Here is a 23,403-nt window from a genome sequence, read left to right on the forward strand (position 1 = left end):
CGGTGCGTCCTGTTAGACAGTTAGTTTGGTTGTGACCTGGTGATTCACAACTTACAAAAGAGTCCGCTTTGGAGGACGCACTCTTCTCCAAGCTCTGCTCATCTGGACACAGATGCTGAACCCCGGGGGCCATCGTTGAGAATGAGAATGATTGAGGTACAGCTGCACCTCTGCGAGGCAGTTGAAAATGTGCCACGCACGCTCTCCACAATAGCGGAGAGGATAAAGGAGTCCAACTACAACACTAGTGGATTGTTGTCATAGGTAAGTGCGAGAATGTCTGCAATGGAGAGAGTGGCCACCTCCGTTGTGCACAAGCACGGCTCTCAAATGAATCAGTGCAGGCCACAACCATGGCCATGCAGGAGATGTCTAATGCCTTAAACAGGATGACAGATACCATATCCATGGCCTTACAATGCGACGCATATGTTCATCAACCTGCTGTCCGGCAGAGTGGTGGGAGTGATGTGGCGCTGGCCCAGGAGAGTAATGAAGGCGACAGGGGACAAGGAAGTGGGAACTCCACTCAACGTGCTCACACTTCTCACCTGTTGTCCTTTCCTCAACCAGTACCCGAAATGCTGCCTCCTCTCCTGATGGCCAAGTCTGCCGCTGCACAGGTACAGGTGGAGCATTCTTTGAAGGGGCCTTCACGGTCTCCAAAAGCCAGAGGTCGTAGGCCAGAAGCATCTCAGCAGTCAGTGCAGGGATCTGAGCAGCCTGCCACTACCTCTGCTGAGGCCACAGGAGATGCACCACGTAGAAGTGGTGGGAAGCGTAAGTTTCAGCAATTGTAGCTAGCACAATGAAATTTATTGATTACCACCACTTCCACGTATTAGCCATTATTGCATCCCAAGCCTTGAGTCGGCCTTTCATTTGCTTCATGATGAATGCCAATACATGACAGTACCTATTGGATGGATGTTCAGTTGTTTTGTGTGTGGTTGAAGGATTCTTTTGTGCAAAGCGCAGGGGAGTTGGTGGTGGTTGAGCCAGGCAGTCTGAGTATCTCAATGTCTTTATTTTGACACTTTTGTTACGAGAACCTGTGAGAGATGAGGGCATCCTGGCATCCCGGGCAGCAATTGGCGTAGATGGTCTGACGATGGGTGTTCTATGTTCATCTTCCTCCTCATCCTCTTCCTCATCCTCTTCTTCATTCTCTTCCTCTTCTTCAATGTTGTTGCCAACAGAGGATGATTGACAAGCACCTCCAGACATATCCAGGTGCCTGAAGCATATCTTCAACATGCCTATGGCTTGCTCAATGACACACTTGGTGGTCATGTGGCTCTGGCTGTATTGCACTTGTGCCTCCTTGGTGGGGTTCCTCACGGGCGTCTTGAGCTATGTTTGCAGGGGATATCACTTATCTTCAACGAGCCACCCCTTAAGTCTGTCTCCTGGTTGGAAGAGGTCTGGAATGTTGGACTGGCACAGAATGAACACATCATGACAGCTGCCAGGGAATATGGCGTACACCAGTAGAAATCTCTTCTTGTGGTCGCAAACTAGCTACGCTTTGATGCAGTGAAAGCCCCTTCGGTTAATGAAGACTCTTGAATCATGTGGTGGTCCTGGTATTGCCACGCGTGTGCAATTGATTGCACCCTGCACCCGTGGGAAACCAGCCAGAGAGGCAAAACCCACTGCCCGCTCATTCTGGCTGATGTCGTGGTGGGGGAATCACGTAATTGGACGCCCTGGCAAACAACCCATCCATCACCTGCCTTATAAATATATGTGTAGATGATTGAGAGACCCTGCAGATGTCACCGGTGGTGCCCTGGAAGGACCCAGAAGCGAAAAAATTGAGAGCAGTAGTTACTTTGACTGCACAGGCAATGCGTGACCACCAGGTCCAGCAGGCAGCAGCTCTTCTTCAAGGAGGCTGCAGTTGTCTGCGACCACTTGCTAGCTCAATCTGAGCCTACCTAGGCAATGCCCCTCAGCGAGGTCCAGAAAGTTCAACCCGTGGGTAGTGCCTTTTGCGACCTCACCCCTCTGTTGGCCCTCTCTCTGCTTTTCTCCAGGTCCTTGTTCCACACTTCTGTCTTGTGCGCCTGCAGATCCCAACACAGCACGACGTGGTTGCCGTGGATGCTCATGTTTCTCCTCCTCCGATGTCCTCTGGAATACATCCATTGCGCCCCCCATCCTGATCTTGTCAGTTTGAGAGGCTGCAAAGTTTTGCTAAAGCTGTCTCAACGTAAGAACTCTCAGTCTCAATACAGGAACTCTCAGCCAAACATTTTACTGAGTGAACTGAGAGACAACCTGCAATTAGTTTCTGGTTCAGAATCAATTAAAAAATGCCTACCTCAAGTATTTCAAGTAGGTAAATTCCCTGTTAACAATTCGCCTGCTGGCATTAATTGGGGATGCGACTTCCGGGTTCGGCTGTGCGCTCGCATCCAAATACACCCACAATAAACCTGGAAGTGGGCGCGTTGCAGCTGAGTTGCGGTTGCGCTGGAAAAAGCTGAAATTTTTACCTTCCACCCGCCCCTAATCCACCCGTTCTTGGGGATTAAAATTACCCCCTTGAAGTCTGCAATGTGCCTAAGGTACCCAGCACACCCCAATGCAGGTAGTGATTGTAAAGGGGGGTGGGAGCCTGTGCACAAGCTTTGTACTAAGCTCCATGCAAGTTATGTGGTTGCTCCATTATGCAGCTGGAGTGCCTGAACAGTGCTGTAGCTGCAAACTGACTTTTTGGAATAAGCACTGAAGTAAAATAAAAAGAAATTCAGGTATTGCTGCTGGCCGTACTCATGTCCCCCCACCTCATTAGTCCCTACCCCATGCCCTCTATGCTCCCATGCCACGTACCATTTCCCCATGCTGGACAACTACCCAGTGCACAACGGGCAGTCAGCAGCCCTTCACTAGCAACATTGTGATCTTGGCGCTCCTAATGTATCACGAGTGACATGTCTAGAGCACCAGATGCTGATGCCATGTCTTCTGGCAAGATCCGTTCATTTGTTTGGAGCTGCCGATGATGCTGCACATGGGGTGAATAACCAACACCTACAGCCTCTTCTAAAGGAATTCACATTGAAAATTCTTCTAACACAACCTAGCTGCATAATGAATGTTAATTTATTGAGAATACAATACTTGAGTATATAAGTATGCTTATGTACATATAATATCCTATCTGCTCTCTTCACAAAACAAGAAGTCTCAGTGATCTACAAGGTACCACTCACCCAAGCATCAACTGTCACCACCCTCACTTGAACACAGATACACACTGTGCGATTTTGAGAAGGAATTTTGAGAAGGAATCAAAGGATGAGGCACTAGTAATGGTGGAAGGTGATGAGAGCCAGGTAGTAAAGGGTGGAGCTCTAGCATGCTGATTATCCCTCCTGAGCTGTATGGGAATCTAATTCGGCCTAGTTTCTCATTGAGGCTAGGACAACAGGTCCATGTTGACGAGTCACTTGCTATCATACACCAGACATTGGAAAATAGTCTCTTTAATTTGGATAACTGGCTGTCTACAGTGCAGTTTGCCAGTGAGCATGTAGCAACAACAGTGGCATCTGCAGCGCTGACCTCTGTTACACATGTCATAGGCACAGCAGTAGCAACTTTCATGAATGCTACCATTGCTGCTATAGTTGACTTCGAGAACGGATACAGACAAACAAGAGAAAGAATTTCAAGATAGCATTGATGGCCACTGTGCTATGCTCACACAGAGCAACATGTGTCGTGACAAGATGCCCTCCAGTAGTGTCATGCATGAAGTAGCACAAGAGCAACCGATTGGTATTCATGGATTCGGTAGTTATCTGCTATCACGTATCCCTAAACAAGTAACAGATGCCACCATTGAACAATGAGCCTGCAGCATACCAGCAAAGGAGGCTTCTGGCACTGATGCAGTTCCATCAGGGTTAATCACAGATGCAGATAGCAGCCCTTCTGTATCCCATGCAACTCGTCAGTTTGCTATGCAGCCAAACACCAGTGCTACTCTATCAGGTCCAGGACCACTTAGCAATATGGAGACATTCACAACACACGATAAGCAAATGTACCAGAAAAGCACATTAAGTACATACACCTCTACACTGCACAACTTAAAAAATGCATTCACTTGTGATGTGCAATCTGTGATTCTTTCATTATGCAGAAAATAAAACATCAGTTTGTTCAAAAAGCAAACAAAGTAGCTAACTCCTGAAATGTCTGGAGAGTCCCTGTGGCATTGAAGTTGATGACCTTAGTCAAAACCTGTCTGGTGAGCTTAAGACTTTTCATGCACTGCTCCTCGGTTAAGGTAGCTGACTATTGCAGTACACTTGTTGCCTGGGGTAGAATAGGCTGCTTGTCATGCCCTCCTATTCCCTCTCTGTTTTCAGACTGCCTTTCTTCCTCCTCTTCCTGTACCACTGTGGTACACCTGCCAATGACCACCCTATCCCTATTTTCTGACAAAAAATTTCCCCTTTACTCCCTCAATATTTATCCCTCAACCAACATCACTAAAAACAACAGATTATCTGGTCATTATCACATTGCTGTTTGTGGTATCTCGCTGTACGCATTATTGGCTGTCATGTTTCCTACATTATAACAGTGATTACACTTCAAAACTATTTCATTGGCTGTAAAGCACTTTGGGACATCCTGAGGTCATAAAGGGCTCTATATAAATGCAATTTTGTTCTTTCTTTTCTTTCTTTACTATTCATTTCTATCACTGCTGTACTGATACTTCGAAATCTTTCCATTCCTTAAACTAACTAATCAGGATTTTCCACATTTGAGAAATCCCAATGCATCTTCAGTGGTGCCAAAAGGATGTGCCACTGACCCAGCTGATTTTCTTGGGTGAGAGTTAATTGCATTTATTTAGGTGGGCTCTCTGCATCCACCTAGAGGGGGGAGTGGAGACTGGGTATGGCATGCCTGGGAGATGGGAAACATCTTGTATGATGTATTCCCATCACTTGAGTGTAATTATGGTATTTACCTAACATCACTTCTGGTGGACAGCTGGAAGTGGCAGAGCGAGCTGGGAAGTGGTGTAGCGGCTCCCATAGAAGTTTCTGCCACATTCTAGAAAGCCAGTATAAATTCAGTGAAAAATCTAGGCCACTACCTTTAGTTCTGAAAAGCAGTAAAATGCTTACTTTTCACTTTAAGAGTATATCTACAGAATGCTACACAAGTTTATCATTAGTGACCATAACAAACAAAAATCAACCTTTTTCACATTTCATTAATCTGATTTTGGAGGGATAAGACTATTTAGAAAAGCACCAAACAGGTCTGTTTCCTCTGACAATACACACTTTTTACTCATGCCTACTTTATTGAAAATTATCCAACAGATCAAAATAACTGATTGACCCACTATGTAAGGTTGATTGGAAAATAAATAGATTGTTTTTTGAGATTAATAAGTGCTCACAAAACTTCAAAAACAGAGGGAAATTGTGTCTGCTTTGATTTGAATACAGTGGTTGTATATAGGTTTAACAAATAGGAAACTCTGAACAACAGAAAGTATTGTGAACAAATCAGTTTGGTGTGTTCCATATATAAACTAACCTTGCTGATTTTTTTCCCCAAAGGTATGAAGTGCGCATTGAAGCTTGCACAATCCTTGGCTGTGCTTCTAGTGAATGGGCCTCAGCACGAACTCTAGCAGCTCCTCCTACCATGCAGCCCATGCCCGTCATTGAATTGCAGACTGACGCAAAAGGAATCCAGTTAGTGTTTTTAATATCATGGACCATACCCAAACAGCCCAATGGCGAGATATTGTACTATGAACTGTACAGAAGACAAATAACAAATCCGTCGCTGGATACAGAGCCGGTTCTTGTTTACAATGGCTCTTCCAAGTTATTTCAAGATACAGTGTTGCTCCCTTATACAGAATATGAATATCAGGTGAGAAGCACTTTTTTTATGAGGCTTTCAGTTGCATCATCATTTGAATCTTGACTCCATATTTTTTCATGTTACATTTAACGGTGTGTAATTTAGCAGTAATTATAGTAAGGTCATCTAAAATCTAAGGCCAGGTGCTCAAACTCCATTGAAGTATAGGAATCCCAATGAGCTGAATCAAGGTCAGGCACATGAAAGTTAAGCATCTGCTTCAAAAGCTTGATTCCAGAAATCACCAACATAGGTACCCAGATTCTCAAGCATCTATCTCAGGAACTATCTGTTTCCTTGGCACATTTATTTTAACTATGCCTGCCAATTTGTTTTATTTGTTCTGAGGTGCAAAGCACAAAATATTCTTCTTCTTCACAAGAAGGAATTAAAATCAGACCATAATAACTACAGATCAGTATTCCTACTACTAATTGCATCATAGCTCATAGAAAACATAGAAAATAAGAAACTGTTGTAACATCTCAATCACAACATGCTCTCTTGTCACTAATTTGGCTTCAGAGCAAATTTGTTGACTTTTAATGCTTGCAAACTCATAATCCAAATATGGAATAATTTTGTGCCCAGCACAGTATTAATACGGTAGTTCTCAATGTTTCTAGAACCTTTAATGAGGAATAGCATCCCAGGTTAATTGAGAATGTGTTCTTTTGTGACATTTCTGGTGGTCTCTGACTTCTCAGGCAATAAAATTACTGGGTCATGAGAAATGAATGTTCATCTTATTGCAGCATCTACATAGGAGCCCCTTCGAGAAGCATACTTGGCCTTACTTTGATTTTTGTCTTCATCAGTGATCTGGTGGATGTTATCAAAAGCAGTTTTATTCTCTTTTCATAAAACATTAATAAACTTGCAGAATGGGTATGTAATTGGCAAAGGAATTTCAATATAGATAAGTGTAAGGTGATACATTTTGGTAGAAAGTATAAGGGGGCCACAAACTGCTTGGATAATAAGAGACTAAATGGGGTAGAGGAGCAGAGGGATCTGGGGGTACAGATACACAAATTACTAAAAGTATCAAGCAGGTTAATAAGGCCATAAAACAAAGCAAACCAAGCACTGAGGTTCATTTCTAGAGGGATAGAATTGAAAAGCAGAGAAGTTATGTTGAACTTGTATAGAACCTGGGTTAGACCACACTTGGAGTATTGTGAACAGTTCTGGTCTCCATATTATAAAAAGGATATAGAGGCACTGGAGAAGGTACAAAAAAGATTGCTAGGATGATAGCAGAACTGAGAGATTATACCTATCAGGAAAGATTGAGCCGGCTGAAAATCTTTTTTCTAGAAAAGAGAAGACTGAGGGGTGACCTGATAGAGGTCTTTAAGATTATGAAAGGGTTTGATAGAATAGATTTGGAGAAAATGTTACCACTTGTGGGGGAAACCAGAACTTGAGGCCATAAATATAAGATAGTCGCTAATAAATCGAATAGAGAATTCAGAAGAAACTTGAGGGAGAAAGGAATAGAAGGATATGCTGATAGGATTAGATGAAGTAGGGAGGGAGGAGGCTCGTGTGGAGCATAAACACCAACATGGACCTGTTGGGTCCAATAGCCTGTTTCTGTGCTGTACATTCTATGTAATGACACTACTCTCCATAGAATGATTACCTCCTCATCTGTAATATCAGACTGAATAACTGCAGGCAGATAGAGACAAGTCAAACAATGGGCAAAGTTCGGTGCTGAGAAGACTAATTAGTAATTTTGTTAAGGAAAAATGACTGTGATGTTGACCATTCACCTCTATTCTGTTAAGATTGCAGACTGCCTTTAGCTTCAAACATTTAGCTCCTTTTCCTGGTAATCACATCTAGTGTTTGGTGGGACAAACAATCATGAAGATGGCTGGAAATGCTGGTTGAAGGGTGGGAATACTTAAGAAAGCTTGAGTGTACTTTACATCAACAAGTTTAATGTTCTACAATAAAAACAGAAAATGCTGGAAATACTCCGCAGGTCAGAACATATTTGATAAAAAGTCATCGACCTGAATTCTGTTTCTCTCTCCACAGATGCTGCCTGACCTGCTGAGTATTTCCAGCATTTTCTGTTTTTATTTCAGATTTTCAGCATCCGCAGTATTTTGCTTTTGTTTTAATGTTCTACAAAGTGTATTGAACCCAGTAATTAAATATTGTCGTCCTATTTGGCAAGATACAGAGAAAAAAATTCTTGCTTCTAGATTCAGTGCAGTCCAAAGCCATGTCCGCCACTGAAAAGTATGAACGTGTTCTACTGTATGCCAGAATATGATATCTGCAACATCAGAACTCTGTTCCTTTTATGCAGAAATTCAAATACACAATAACCATCACTAGCTGAATTAAGGTGCTGAAGCTTGGAAAATATCTAACATATCCATTATTACTCAAATGCCATTTTTCTAATCCTTTCTTTTCTCCAGAAACCACCATGATCATATTTATGAGACACCTGTTCTTCTGTCAGGCTACATCCTGTTGTATGCTGATCAGCATTTAAGTAAAACCACACCCATTCTACACTGTGCCTCTCAGTCAGGAAAGGGTGGGTTAATCCAGACTCTGTACATCTTGATTTATGCTGTTATAGCTGGTCCTTAACTGATCTGCGAATACGTAGACTTGAGCAGTGGGCAAAGAATCTCCAACAGTTTTTCTCCCTGCCCCAGATAACCCAACTAAAACTGATGAAATTTGCAAATATCAGTAAAAATTTAAATACAGTAGTATTCTGGATACTGTTTCGCAACAATCACAATCATTTTAATGTTGAAGACTGCAATTCCCTGCCATGTATTTAGTTTGTATTACTTAAAATGGACAAAGCTGATTGTTTGTGAAACAAGTAGGATATTGTAAACTAGAATTAAGCAAATCACATGCAAACAGACTGGTTGTATGCTGCATTATTCTTTAAATACAATTTTAAAGTAACAATTTTTTTTTTTGCAAGATACAAGCTTTTCCCCAAAGAGTTGAGATAATTTTCTGACTAAGATAATTAAAGACTTAGGTAGTAATTTTAACCCCCAAGAATGGGTGGGCTAGGGGCAGGTGGGAGTTTTAAAAAGTTGTTTTATTGGGTTGCAACCCCAAAATTTTCGGACTATACATTCCCAGTGGGAAGCCTGTGCTTTATCGCGCCCACGTTAAACCCGGAAGTGCAGCCGGGTTGCAGTCGCGACCCAAGAAACAACTACTTTCCACTCCTACCCGTCCCCTACCCACCCGTTCTTGGGGGTTAAAATTACCCCCTTAGTTTTAAAAAGAACAGAGCAAAAATGCTTTTAGACTCTCACAGTTCTGTTATAGGAAAATAAAGACATTTATTATTACAACCAAATCTGAATTTGCTTGAACATCCTTATGTTAAGGCAAATTCAGATTAGGCTTTAATAATGAATGTCTTTATTTTCCTATCACAGAACCAAGAGTCTAAAAGCATTTTTGCTCTGTGCTTCCTAAAACTAAGTCTTAGTTTTAAACCTACCCCTGCGACCCACCACCCCGCCACCATAATGTTAACACTATTGGTTTCCCATTACGTAAATATGAGGTTTATCTTTTTCTATGCACTTCATAACAAAAGAAGATGGCAGACTGTGAGAATAAAAGAATTTTTATTTGCAAATTATTTCAGATTGTATTATTCTTTTTAAACATCAGTCGCGAACGTTTCCACAAGGGGAAGAATTTATGCCAAGGTTGTAGATAAGCTGATATAATTTTGCTGATTATTTCTTCTTATTTATGAGGCATAATTTATGAGGCTTCAACATCAAAATAAAATGAGTGATGAATACCTATAGCTGAAGTAATAAATCAGGCTCACTGAAAGCAGGGATGATTTTGATCGAATCTATTGAATTAGTTGCTGCCCTCAGCCATTATAGGTATCGGAAAGACCTTTTAAAGTCTGCCAGACTGTCTCATGGGAATGTGATAATCATCCTATTACAAACCCATAGGAAACAAATTATAAACATACTGTCTGTCGGAGTTATGACTGCTGATTGCTCTTTTTATTAAATGAGTTTGATGTTAAGGCAAATTCAGATTAGGTTGTAATAATAAATGTCTTTACTTTCCTATAACAGAACCGTGAGAGTTTAAAAGCATTTTTGCTCTGTGCTTTTTAAAACTAAGTCTTTAATTATCTTAGTCGGAAAATTATCTTAACTCTTTGGGGACAAACGTAGCTTGTCATCTGCAAAAATAAAAAAAAGTTTTAAAAGAATGTATTTGAAGATTGATGCAACATACAACCAGTGTGTTTGCATATGATTTCCATAATTCTAGTTTACAATACTTTACTCATTTCACAAACTTTTAACCTTGTCTGAATTAAATAATAAAAACTAAATACATAGCAGGGAAATGCTGTCCTCAAATTATGGTTGTTTGTTATAGCTTTGAATGTAAATATATCCAATTATGTCTAATAATTGGAGGCAATCAAAAATAAAATAAAAAGAGCGTTTAGATAGGACAAATCTTAATGTATAAATGGAGTACTGTACTGGAAATAGCCTTATCTAAACCCAAAATAAAAGCTGCAAAGACAAATTAATTAAGTGGTAGATTTACTCAAATTGCATTTAACCCCAGCTTGTTTATATTAGTATAAATTTTAGGTGTTAGGCAGTTCAAACTGATTAAAACTAAAATAGCACTTTATTAACATTGTCCTTTTTGGTGACTTACTGTTTTCATTGAGAGAAAAACTATCAGTGCTGGGGAGTGGAACATTTTTCCACTTTTGTCACCAAATATCTGCATTAAGCATTTGCATCAATGCACAACTAAAATTACAAGTTTTAAGTAGGGAAATAGTGAAAAATGATTTAAGATTCAGATCCACAAAGTGTTGTACCGAGAAATCACCATGTTTTTAGATATATATTTTTCCGTTTTGAAATCAGCTCAACAGGTGTGAAAAATATTAAACAGTATAGATAAGGTATGTTCAGAGAAGTACTTCAAAATAAGTCAAAACATTGAAAAGAGGTTTTGGCTAAAACTGGTTAAAGGACAATTTAGGATAGATGTCAGGAAGAGGGGAGAGAGGTCAGGAGAAATGTCTTTATGCAAAGGGTTATTGGAACATGGGATGCTTTGCTACAGGGCATTGCTGGGGAAAGAAGCATTGCATCTTTTAAGGAATAAGTGAATAAATATTTGAAACAGAGGAAGATGCGAAGCTATGGGAAGAGAGCAGAGCAGCAGGATTATCTTTGGATTGCTCTAGCAAAGAGCCAACATAGATCTGATGGGCCAATTGACCTTTTGTGCTGTAAACATCTATGGTTCTATAGTTCTATGAGTAGTGGAGGCAAAAACCCTAGATTTATTTATGATAAAGGTAGGTAACGTGTATGTTAGATTTTTATTCTGAATGGAGGAGCTGAAATGGACCAAATGGCTTCCTTCTCCCATATGTATCTTGTGGTTTTGTGAACAGTAGCTAGACAAATTGCACAAATCTAATCTGAATTTTAGGCTTTACATAGATTATTGTCATAATACCCATTAACCTCATAGATTGCATTAGTATTGACAGATATCTTTATCTGAATCTGGAAGAATCATGTATATCCGATTCTCAGTGTTTAAGTAAGTTCAGATAAGAACCTAAATTTTCCGAGTAAGTGTTGGTGACTAGAAACCGCACCTACCGCCAGTGCATATCGGAAAATTGCGGGTGCGCTGCCCACAATTTTCCCGATCTGTGCTCGTGGTCGCCATCACGCACTCTAAAAATTAGCTCCCATAGTGGAACATATTCTATACCTACAACCAGAAGGAGACTCTGAAAATGTAATATGCAGTGGAAAATTTTCTATTTTAGCATCTTTTGTTCAAGTTAAACTGGTGTAGCATTGACTACATTTTTAATAGTTACACAAAGAGCTGCAGTTATATCTCCACTTGCATTGGTGTTGAATGGTGGCAAACTAGGCCTCACAAATGCACACTCAAATGCATACATGGAGCATAGACCACCAGCCTGTGACCGTTGGTGAGATTTCCAATGGGTGAAATACCTGACAGGATAGTCACCTTTTTTTCAATCATTAGAAACTGAAAGACACAAGTAAAGTTTAAAAAACAGCTGTTACATTGAATATAGTTATATAGCATTTTATGTTGAATGCTAATAGATCAAGAATACCTCTTGAAGAAGCTCTGTCTACTGATACTAAACTTCCAATTTCTGCAAATGTGGCAGTACAATAGATGGCAGTGCGTGCATTTGTCATTGGTGCAGGTCAAAACATTGAATCACACTAACAGCAATTGTACAGAATAATGGGGGCATTTATTCATCAGTATGTTTGTGTGAATTTGTTAGTAAGGATGGTGCATACTGCACAAAATGGAGCATTTATCTATGAAACTATCAGAAATCTCCGCAGAAGCTTTAGGATAGAGAATGTGTTCCCTCTATGACCACATTGTTGGCATAAATGGCTAAAATGTCAACACCTTGTCCTCTAGAGTTGTTAGTAGCCAATTGGTTGGGACTATCATTGACTAAAAGCTATTATAAGTCAAAATCAGTACTACTTTTTTCCAATAATCATCAAGTGGTGTACCAAAATTCAAAGGCTCCAAAAATTCCAGGACTCAGGGAGGGTGGAAAAGAACACTTCCATCCGGGGCCAGGAATTTGGGCAGAACCTGGTTCCACCAGGATTCCACTTCAACCAAATTGCCTCTTTAAATTCTGGTGGAGGATGGCATGGGTGAATCATCCATCTGCCCCCCACCCCCCATATCAAGTAAATATATCTGAGGGAGTTCCCAGGCTACCCTAGCAAATTCTGCCCATTCTGCCCTTATAAGGCCTCAGAGAAATTGAATAATGAGTTTGAGAGCATTAAAAGTCAACCAATTTGCTCAACCCAAATTGGTGATAAGAGGGCATATTGCTCTGATTTTGATGTTACTGCAGTTTCTCATTCACTGGCCTAGAAATTAGATTGTGTTGTGCTCATTTACAGGAATAAATCGGACGCCTAAGGGTCCAATATGACAGATGACAGGCATGCTCTCATCACCTGCCACATTAGTCAGTTCTCCTCCGTAGGGCACGTGACTGAAACAGGCATTATGCCCTTTGCATATGCAAATAGGGGGCCCAATGCCTTTTTGAGGCCCCATTTGAAAAATTCGATTACAACTGACTGTATCATGTGCTGTGCATATTCTTCAGTTTCTTCAGGAACCTGGCAGCCAAACCAGCAACCCTTAAAGGACCGCTGGAGGCTGCCACCGGAAAGGTAAGTTTCAACTTTTTTACTTACCTTATTGTGGAACTGGGAGGAGCAGTTTACCGCTCAGCCCCTTCCTGATTGCCTCCCCTACGCCCCGGACTCTCCTAAGAACCTCAGCTGCCATCCGAGCTGGATGATTTTGTTTCCCTTGAGACCAACAAGCTCAACTGGTGCCCACACCTCACCAGTCATAAGCAAATGAGGTGGACGGACAAATTTGCCATGGTCCTGCCACCGGCCTCATTAGGCGCTTGCCGCTGCGCTGCACCGGGATTGTGCCCCAATTGAGACACATTCCAATTTCTAGGCTATTGTGTTTACCACAAACCTTGACATGATTAGTAGTGGAGATGCTGATTTGTAATTATTGCTAATGATAGGTAATCGATTCCAAAGGGGATCAATTACCTTCCCCAAGAGGCCCTTTTGTTCTATTGGGAGCAGAAGATCATTCAAAGATTTTCACTGGGCCCTTCCAGGGTTTCCTCTTTGCCATTAGAGCAGCATTGTTGTACTCTGACATTCTGACCAGTGATTTGGGTTGAGCAACCTGGATGAATCCTTGCTCCAGCCATGCAAATGAGCATCCGAGGGATTTGGGACGGGGTTTGGGCCCACCCACTCTGGCTCAAATTCTTTGCCATATATGATGTAGCTAATTTTTACTTTACTTTTAGATTCATAATTAAGTTAACATTTTCAGAGTTTAAGTTCTGTATTGTACTCACTGAAGTGTCTTATGAATAATGTAGGCCTGGCAGAATCACAAATAAAATACGTTTTCCAGTTTCATTAGCATCCACAGAAAGTAAACACTCTTTGCTCATTCATTCGTGAATGCAAGTCTGTGGTTTGAACTCAAAGAGGTCAGTGTTGTCTTAGATGTGAAGGATAGAAATGACTGGCCAGTGCCGTGGTGCGCTCTTCTGAAGATGAGATAAGATTGCTGTGTCAAGATAAAGCAAAGCATCAGCATCAGTGTTCGCTAACATTCACACAAGGCTTTGTACAGCTGTAATTATTGGTTACAGAGTGGAAACTCTTTTCATTTTCTGGCAGTGAATCACAGAGACAGAAAGCAACAGTTCTGTTGATCCAACCAGGCTGAGTTTAAAAATGCATTATAAAAACAAGCATAATGTGCCACCTTCAGTTTTGCTGACTTTAGTCTCATAATAAAATACCAGATACATAAAACCTATAGGATAAGTGAATTTTCTATGCAGATTTTTCATGAACTAATAACAAATATGATTTTGTATAAAATTTCATCATTCCCTAGTTTTACTTGAACTAGCTAAAGCCCAGAAATTACAGTTTGCAATATTAGCAAACAACACAATGCATTTGTATAGCCTTCCACTGTCCGCTACTTGAGTGAAGACAATAATCTGTTTATTTTAAATGGGTTAATACCCCCACTAAAATAGTGGAAGAGGAGTGCCATATGAATGTGTTTTGTGTTTGTACATGAATATTGCCAACAATAATTTAGGAGTTTAAATTTTGTTGCATACTTCCATTTATATAGTGCCTTGCAGAACTGTAAAAAATATTAAACCCGGGTTGAAATATTGCAAAACAAGGTGCCAGGTAATGCCATCAGTTCAAACACTGGCCATTGAGCTCTGGGACCAAGTTTAAGTCCAGACCAACCTGTGGAATGAAATGTTACCTTTAATTAATGATGATGATGGTGAAGACATTAGTTCACAAGTACCCTAATATGGAAGTGACTCTCTTTCTCCTCGCCCCACTACCCTTTCACCAAATGTTGACTCCTTAATGATAGTTGTGAATCCCTAAGTGGATGAATTTGGGAAATCTCAACCCACTTCTTAATGGAACAAAACAGTCCAAAACAGCCAAAGGCAAACATTAATTGGGAAATGCCATTCAGGATTTCCATAGGGATGACTGTTGTAGAAATTCAAAATGTCATGTTCATATAGTAGGTGCAGGATGGCTACAGGACACATTTTTGAAGCAGTGTATAGGAAGCTTTGCCTGATACCTTACTCTCGCTATACATGAACTGGGTGTAATTAGCATTGACATCTATTTCAAAAAGTGGAAAGAAAATTCAGTTCCACTGAGCACATAAAGAACACCCAGATTTATATATAAAAAAAATCTGGCAAATGTAATGCTTGTCAATTGATCCTGGATATGAAAAGTTTTGGTGAAAGAAGTGATGGTGGGTGGGGAGGGGGGAGGAGAAAGGGAGTCAGATCCATGATGGGGCACTCGTTAACCAATGTTGTTATTGTCATCATCATCATCAATAACAAAAAACAAAAACAACTTGGCCTAGAAATTCAAGAGTTCCCAAAATGGAGAGGCCCGAGGCACACGTAATATTGAGCCTTGGGCCTCTTATCATCAAACCGGCGAGCAGCAGACACCTAATGGCCGTCCCCAGGCAGCTTGCTGGAGAAGAGGACTTGAAGATCGGCGATGTCAGCAGCGGCCCTCGGATAATTCCTTAAAGGTGACTGGGAGGGAAGGGTGACCAGAAAGTGGGGGGGGGGCGACCAGGAGGGAGGGTAATGGTTACTGGAAGGCTGAGTAGCAATGGCCAGGATCTGGAAGGATGGGTTGCAGTCGGCAGCGATCAGGGAGGGTATTTGCGGGGATCAAGAGGGCATTGGCCAAGATCGAGAGAGTAAAGGTCAGGATTGGGAGGGTAGCTGCGGCAATCGAGGTGGGGAGTGGTGATCGGCAGGGTGGAACGGTGGCTGGCAGTGGCCTGCATGGTTTGAATGCGGCTTCTCCTCGCTCCACATTCAGGTAAATATATTTTAAACACTTACCTTGTTGGTTGCGGCCTGCAGTGGTCATTTTAAGGAGGATGCACAAGAGGCTGGAGTCAGAAAAATGGAGAGCTTAGGTGTTGGGTTGTAGGGCTTGCTGAAGGTTACAGAGATAGGAAGGGACGAGGCTGTGAAGGGATTTAAACACAAGGATGAGAATTTTAAATTTGAGGCAACGGGGGACCAGGATCATAGAATCATGGTATCATAGAATGGTTACAGCACAGAAGGAGGCCATTCAGCCCATCGAGCCCGTGCCAGCTCTCTGCAAGAGCAATCCAGATAATCCCACACCCCTGCCCTTTCCCCGTAGCCCTGCAAAATTTTTTCCCTTCAAGTACTTATCCAATTCCCTTTTGAATCTGCCTCCACCACCCTTTCCGGCAGTGCATTCCAGATCATAACCACTCGCTGTGTAAAAAAGCTTTTCCTCATGTCGTCTTTGGCTGTTTTGCCCATCACCTGAAATCTGTATCCTTTGGTTCTCGACCCTTCTGCCAAGGGGAATAGTTTCTCTCTATTTACTCTGTCTAGACCCTTCATGATTTTGAACACGTCTATCAAATCTCCTCTCAAGCTCCTCTGCTCTAAGAAGAACAACCCCAGTTTCTCTAATCTATCCACGTAACTGAAGTCCCTCATCCCTGGAATCATTCTAGTAAATCTTTTCTGCACCCTCTCTAATGCCTTCACATCCTTCCTAAAGTGCGGTGCCCAGAACTGGACCCAATATCCAGTTGTGGCTGAACTAGTGTTTTATAAAGGTTCATCATAACCTCTTTGCTTTTGTACTCTATGCCTCTGTTTATAAAGCTGAGGATCCCATATGTTTTTTTAACCGCTTTCTCAACCTGCCCTGCCACTTTCAAAGACTTGTGCACATATACCCCCAGGTCTCTCTGTTCCTGAACTCGCTTTAGAATTGTACCCTTTAGTTTATATTATATCTTCTCGTTCTTCCTACCGAAATGTATCACTTCACACTTTTCAGTGTTGAATTTCACCTGCCACCTGTCTGCCCATTCCACCATCCTGTCTATGTACTCTTGAAGTCTATCACTATCCTCTTCTCTGTTCACTATACTTCCAAGTTTTGTGTCATCTGCAAATTTTGAATTTGTGCCCTGTACACCCAAGTCCAAGTCATTAATATATATCAAGAAAAGCAGTGGTCCTAGTACCGACCCCTGGGGAACACCACTGTGGAATAAAAGGGGCAGTGGCTACAAGGATACAAAATTGGCTGAGTCTTCCTGGAGTCCGAAAAACAACCGTTCACCACTACTTTCTGTTTCCTATCACTCAGCCAATTTTGTATCCTTGTAGCCACTGCCCCTTTTATTCCATAGGCTTCAACTTTGCTGACAAGTCTATTATGTGGCACTTTATCAAATGCCTTTAGGAAGTCCATGTACACCACATCAACCGCATTGCCCTCATCCACCCTCTCTGTTACCTCATCAAAAAATTCAGTCAAGTTAGTTAAACACGATCAGTGAGGTGATGGATGAGCAGAACTCGGTGCAGTATAGGATATGGGCAGCAGAGTTTTGAATGGATTTACAGAGGTTGGAGGATGGGACAGTTTTTTTCTATTGAAAGCATTTTTTCTATTTGGCAGGGTGTAAACACCTCTGTTTATATACATTTGAAGTACAGCCTAACAGGCCTAATGATCTTCCAACAATTTTTTGATAAACTATAACATTTATGTTATTAATATTTTGCTTCATTACTTATTCATCAGAAGAACATTAGAAACTATGAATACATTCCTGCACAAGAGGGCAAATAAGTGCTTCGTATATCTTACTGTATTACAAGATACAAACTCCATCCACTGTACTAGGGATTCAGGCCAAGCTCTGCTAATTTTCCATGTTTGAAAGAAGTTGAGAAAGAACGTGCTCCTGCTGAAAATTACTCACCAGGTCTCTTTTCAAAGCTGTTTTGATCTATCATCTTGATTGATCACTGTGTAATTGGCTTTTATTGAACCTAATTTAACCCTATAAGCTCATACATCTAGACTGTCCATTCCATCTGACATGATACAAATGACTTACAAATGCATATGTTGACCCGTACCAGCTTTGACAGTAATCATGTTTAATTATACAAATAGTTTCTGATAAATTTGATTACAGAATGGTGCATTTGTTTAGTCACTCTTTGATGAAGCTAAAATTTAATTTTCTTGTGCCATCTTTCTAAAGCATATTGTGAAAAGAAATGCTGACTTTATGCACAGCATGCACAACATTCAATATTTATATATAGTTTGTCTTCAGTGTTTTTTGCACGGCCGTTACCTACTATAAGGGAGATGTGTATGTGTGTGTGTGTGTGTGTGTGTGTGTGTGCTTGGTATTTCTAACAGACTATTACAAAGAAAAATACCAATTTATTAACCACAGGCAGAATAACCGTTACTTCCTCCTGAATATTCCCAATTTTCATGTTTCAAAAGAGATTGGGACCAATTTTCCTACCACCCCCCCCCCCCCAAGCAGAGAATCCCAAAGTGTAATCTGCCTGTGTGGACTTGAATCTACCCATATTTCTGGGTTCAGGCAACTTAAATATCCTGGGCGTAGGCTGGGTATGCCTCACACGCACATTGGGGAGGCACTTATTGTCACTGTAGGACTTAAAGTATAATTTTTGTTACTCGTGCATTCCTTCATTTTCTCTCCACCTTTTCATTGGTACCCATGATGCTGCACTGTGTCTTTCTTACCTTCCTTGCCGAGTCCCTCCTTCTTCAGCAGAAGGATGTCCAGGACAACCTGCAGTCAACTCCTTCCATGACCAGTACCCACATGCTACACACATATATCTCCATAAATCCTAAGGAGTGCACCTTCACGCATGGGATTAGGCAGATTCCATGTAGCCATTGGCAGATGATCAACATGTGCTTTTGCTTTTGTAGGAGAAGGCAGCGTACAACAGAGGGTAAATGCCAAAACTGGAGGGGATCAACAACATTGTAAAATCTGACACCATTTGAGGAGCAGGCCCTGCAAATTCAGGGCCAAGACTTAAAAGAGGAGATGGCCGCAGCTCAGGATTTGTGCAACACTTTCTTCCTTTAAACTCCATCCTATTAACTTCCACAAGCACTGATATGTGACCTTACATACATTAGCAGCTCCATACCAACTATTTGGTGAATGCTGCTGAGGATGTTATTTGATCACTTCTCCCTTTTTTGTACCTAAAGGTATGGCAGAAGAAGCTGTTTCATGGTGCTTGCACCAGGACTTATCCAGCACCTCATCTATGGTCCTGTCGCTCTGGCAAGCACAAGCCAGTGATCTCGGAGGAATTAGATAGGCAGTTTGACGCAGCACACAGGGTGACGCACAGAGCATGTGAGCAGGAGTAAGTAGAGATGGTCCAGCAGGAGCAGGCAGCAGATGGCCAGGTCACCTCCATTCACAGCTGCTGAGAACAAAGAGCCAGATCTCAAGGGGCTTTCAGAGAACAAGAGATGATTGGAGTCCTGAGAGAACAAGCTTAGCAACTTGCATTATCTAGAGTTCTTACACACGGCATTGAAAATATGCAGTCGGTCTTAGAATGAGTGGCTGCTTCAAGGCCATTTGAGGCAGAGCCCCTCATGGCAGAGGCCTCTATGCGTGTCTTAGTATCTCTCCTGAATGTTCAGACTGCTGCAATATAGGCTTTGGCTGCAATGTTACCGCCTCATTGGACAAGGTTGCTGTTGGTTCTGATTAAATACAATGAAAGATTGTTATTGGCTTTTGCAATGTCATTGCATTAATGGGGTGCGCTCACCAACTGATTAACAGGCACAGTGACGTGGAAGTCAGGAGAAGGGGCAGGCCGAACCTGGTAATGGATGATGTTGTTTCTCATGATGGCAACACATCCACACCAGTTCTGCCCCCTTCCTCTGATGATTTCACAGGAGCCAGAAAGCAGGAAAGGCCAGGATTCTCCCGCAGCAGTAGAAATGCAGCAACCTAAAGCAGGAGCAGGCCCATATAGGGACCATGCTTACAGAGGTTGAGGCCACCTGCATCCCAAGAGTGTCCCAGAGAACCTATGCTGCCTGCCACCTCACTATGGGAATTGCATTGAGAAGAAGCACCAGAATAGATAGTTGAGCACAACTCATACCTACTGATGGAATGAGTGGCTGCTTCAAGGCCATTTGAGGCAGAGCCCCTCATGGCAGAGGCCTCTATAGAATGGTAGCACATACTAGTTTTAGATACATTTGTCTTTTTGTTCAATAAATTAGTTTGGCACGTTAGATGCTGTATTTGGATAAAGAAGCTGAGGTAACAAATGTGTTGTGAAGAGATACAGTCTTGCTGGCAGACAAGTCGGGCAGGCTTGCAAATATGGGAGTTTGTGATTTATCACAGAGGATGAGGAGGATGGTGGGAGGACTGGAAATGGGAAGAGTTCTTGGGGTGTTTTAAGTGAAAGTTTCCTGAATGAAAGTCTGGCAAATGGCTCCTCCTGCTACCTCCTCTGGTTATTCTGGCTCCTCAACCACGTCCTCTTCTAAGAGCTCTTGCAGTATTAGCTTTACGTGGATGCCTCTTTCATCTATAATGTGGAGAATGCAGCAAACTCTGATGTTCTGATTGTACTACAGGGCATCTCCTGACTTTTCAAGACAGCGGTCACCTGATGCACACTGGCAGCGCTGTGCTTGTTCTTGCGTGAGGCTGCAGATCCTCTTGCAGTATATTGCACAGCTCAGGTAAATCTTAGCTTGAGAAGGCATTGTTCCTCATTGAGTTCCAGATACTCCCTCTGATTCCAATAAAATCAGCTAGCAGGGTAATGGTAAGTAGGTACCCTCCTCCTCCAATGATATCTGCATTCCTTGTCATCTATAAATGTTTCTTCTTCACCCTCCTCCTCTTCCTCCAAGTAGCACATGTATAAGGGTATATTAAATGGGACTGTTATTCTGCTAAGGGGGACTGGTGAGATAGAAGAATTCCCCAACTCTCATTACAACCATCTGCTCACAGTTAACCCCTATTGCAACAGGAAATTTTGCGACTGTTATCCCCATAATGGCCAAAAATTGATTTATGCACTTCTTACTAAATTGTGTACGTCTCTTTAAACTTGTAGGTATTTAAAGTCATGGAACTGTTTTTATGATTATAACCTGCACTTGGCCAATGAATAGTAGAAATGGAGGAAACATGGTCACAGCCCACAATATCACTTCAGCTTCCTTTAAATTAACTTTAAATATGAATGCCTGTTTTAAGCGCAATGGAGTGGGCACCACCCGCCGCCGACTGACAGTATGCGTGAAACATAAATGGCACCCCAGAAATAGGTACACTTGAGGTGCTATGTGGAGGGAAATCAATCTCAATTAATCAAAGCTAATTGATGGGAGCATGAAGGAAAACTTAAAATAATTGATTATGCTACATGTTCGGTTGAGTTTCTGCCCCTCGCAGCTTCCCTAGCAAATTGTACTCGGTTGTGGTGAGTGCTTCTTAGTTCACCCCATTACATCAAAATGAAACTTTAATGGGGTATCTGGAGATGTTTCCAGGCTACCCCAGGAATTGTGTCCAGCTTGTCCCTGATAGGCCCAGCAGAACCTGTGCATGCTGAGAGCAGACATGGGTACCATTTCGGGCCTTCTGAAGAGCTCAAGCATGAAGAGAAGTAATACTGGAGGGAACAATTATATTGCTAGGTGGGTTCATAAGAACTAGGAGCAGGAGTTTCTATACTTGCCATAGAGGGAGTGCAGCGAAGGTTCACCAGACTGATTCCTGGGATGGCAGGACTGTCATATGAGGAGAGATTGGGTCGACTTGGCTGTATTCACTCAAGTTTAGAAGGATGAGAGGGGATCTCATTGAAACATATAAAATTCTGACAGACTGGATGCAGGGAGGATGTTTCCCCTGGCTGGGGGGTCTAGAACGAGGGGTCACAGTCTCAGGATATGGGGTAGGACATTTAGGACTGAGATGAGGAGAAATTTCTTCACTCAGAGGGTGGTGAACCTGTGGAATTCTGTACCACAGAAGGCTGTGGAGGCCAAGTCACTGAATATATCTAAGAAGGAGATAGATAGATTTCTAGACACAAAATGCATCAAGGGGTATGGGAGAGAGCAGGAATATGGTTTTGAGATAGAGGATCAGCCATGATCGTATTGAATGGCGGAGCAGGCTCGAAGGACTCAATGGCCTACTCCTGCTCCTATTTTCTATGTTTCCATGTTTCTAGGATCGAGGACAAATTCTAGACCTTTCTCATTGTCAGCTCCCTAAATTTACAATTAACTAAAGTTCCTTGTAATGTGAACGTTTTGTTGTTCCCTCAAATAACCTGTAAAATAATGGTCCAGGACAACATCACGTGGTGTTCTTCAGTCTTGTGTTTTGGGTAATAAAACATATGTAAACTGATAAACTTTTAAAAAATAATCAGCCAAATTGCTGCTCCCACAAACAACATAATATCAATGTTTGGAATTATACAGTTCACCGTTATAATTATAAAACCTTTGTAATTTTATTTATGTTTTCTCACCAGTTTTAATTTATTTGTCCCCACTAATTTAAGTCTGGAGTAATGCACATTCCCCAGACTAAAGAACTTCAACGGATGATAATACAGAACTCCAGAATTATTTCCTTTTGATAATAGTTAAAACCTAAATTGATTGCAATTTAATATGAGAATTGTAAACCTAAACTTTAATCAAATTAATGAATTGACAGCATAGACTAGAAACCCAACGCTTCTTGTTAAACATCTGCCAACTGTTAGAGATCCACTGGTGCCATAAATCCCAGTGTTATAATAAACCAAAGCAATAAACCTAACACACTGCCATTTGGTGAGTAAAATTCAAGGTGCATGTTCATTAGATCAGCACGTAGATCACAGAGCAACCTCTTACCACCAGCTGATAGCCCACAGTGTAGGCCTGCATTACATTAGCATCTCAATGTATTAATCCCATGACCCTGCTAAATTAGTATTCATTCTGCTATGGTTAATACCACTTGCATGTACATCATTTTGTTGAAATAACTGAATACCCATGGCTGATAATTTTCTTATTTATCAGAATTCTGCCTCTGCAATTTCTAGAGGTATAGTGAAACCAGTCATTACTGATGGTGACCTGTCTGTAACAGCCATTTAAGCAAGAGCCCAGACACAATAACTTAAAAAACATAAAATCTTTGATTAAAGGGACTATCATCTCAGTGAGAGGAATGAAAGTATCTGTGTAGGTGGGGTATGGTCATTGCATATCCTGGAGCCAAAGATCTGCAGCCTTAACTACAGTGAGAGTGCAGCAGAATGGCTGCAAATTTTAACCGGAACCCAGATAC

The 23,403-nt window shown here is 41.6% G+C and overlaps 1 protein-coding gene across 1 annotated transcript in view; it reads left to right on the forward strand.

Annotated features, from left to right (window-relative positions):
• ush2a (Usher syndrome 2A (autosomal recessive, mild)) overlaps positions 1-23,403 on the forward strand; it is a 744,800-nt gene that overhangs the window by 690,369 nt on the left and 31,028 nt on the right. The window contains exon 68 of the mRNA XM_067989549.1: positions 5,604-5,925. Coding sequence (XP_067845650.1) covers positions 5,604-5,925 — 322 coding nt within the window. The remainder of the gene's footprint in view (positions 1-5,603; positions 5,926-23,403) is intronic.

The sequence above is a fragment of the Heptranchias perlo genome, chromosome 8 (genome assembly GCF_035084215.1).
Source record: "Heptranchias perlo isolate sHepPer1 chromosome 8, sHepPer1.hap1, whole genome shotgun sequence".
Lineage (NCBI taxonomy): Eukaryota > Metazoa > Chordata > Chondrichthyes > Hexanchiformes > Hexanchidae > Heptranchias > Heptranchias perlo.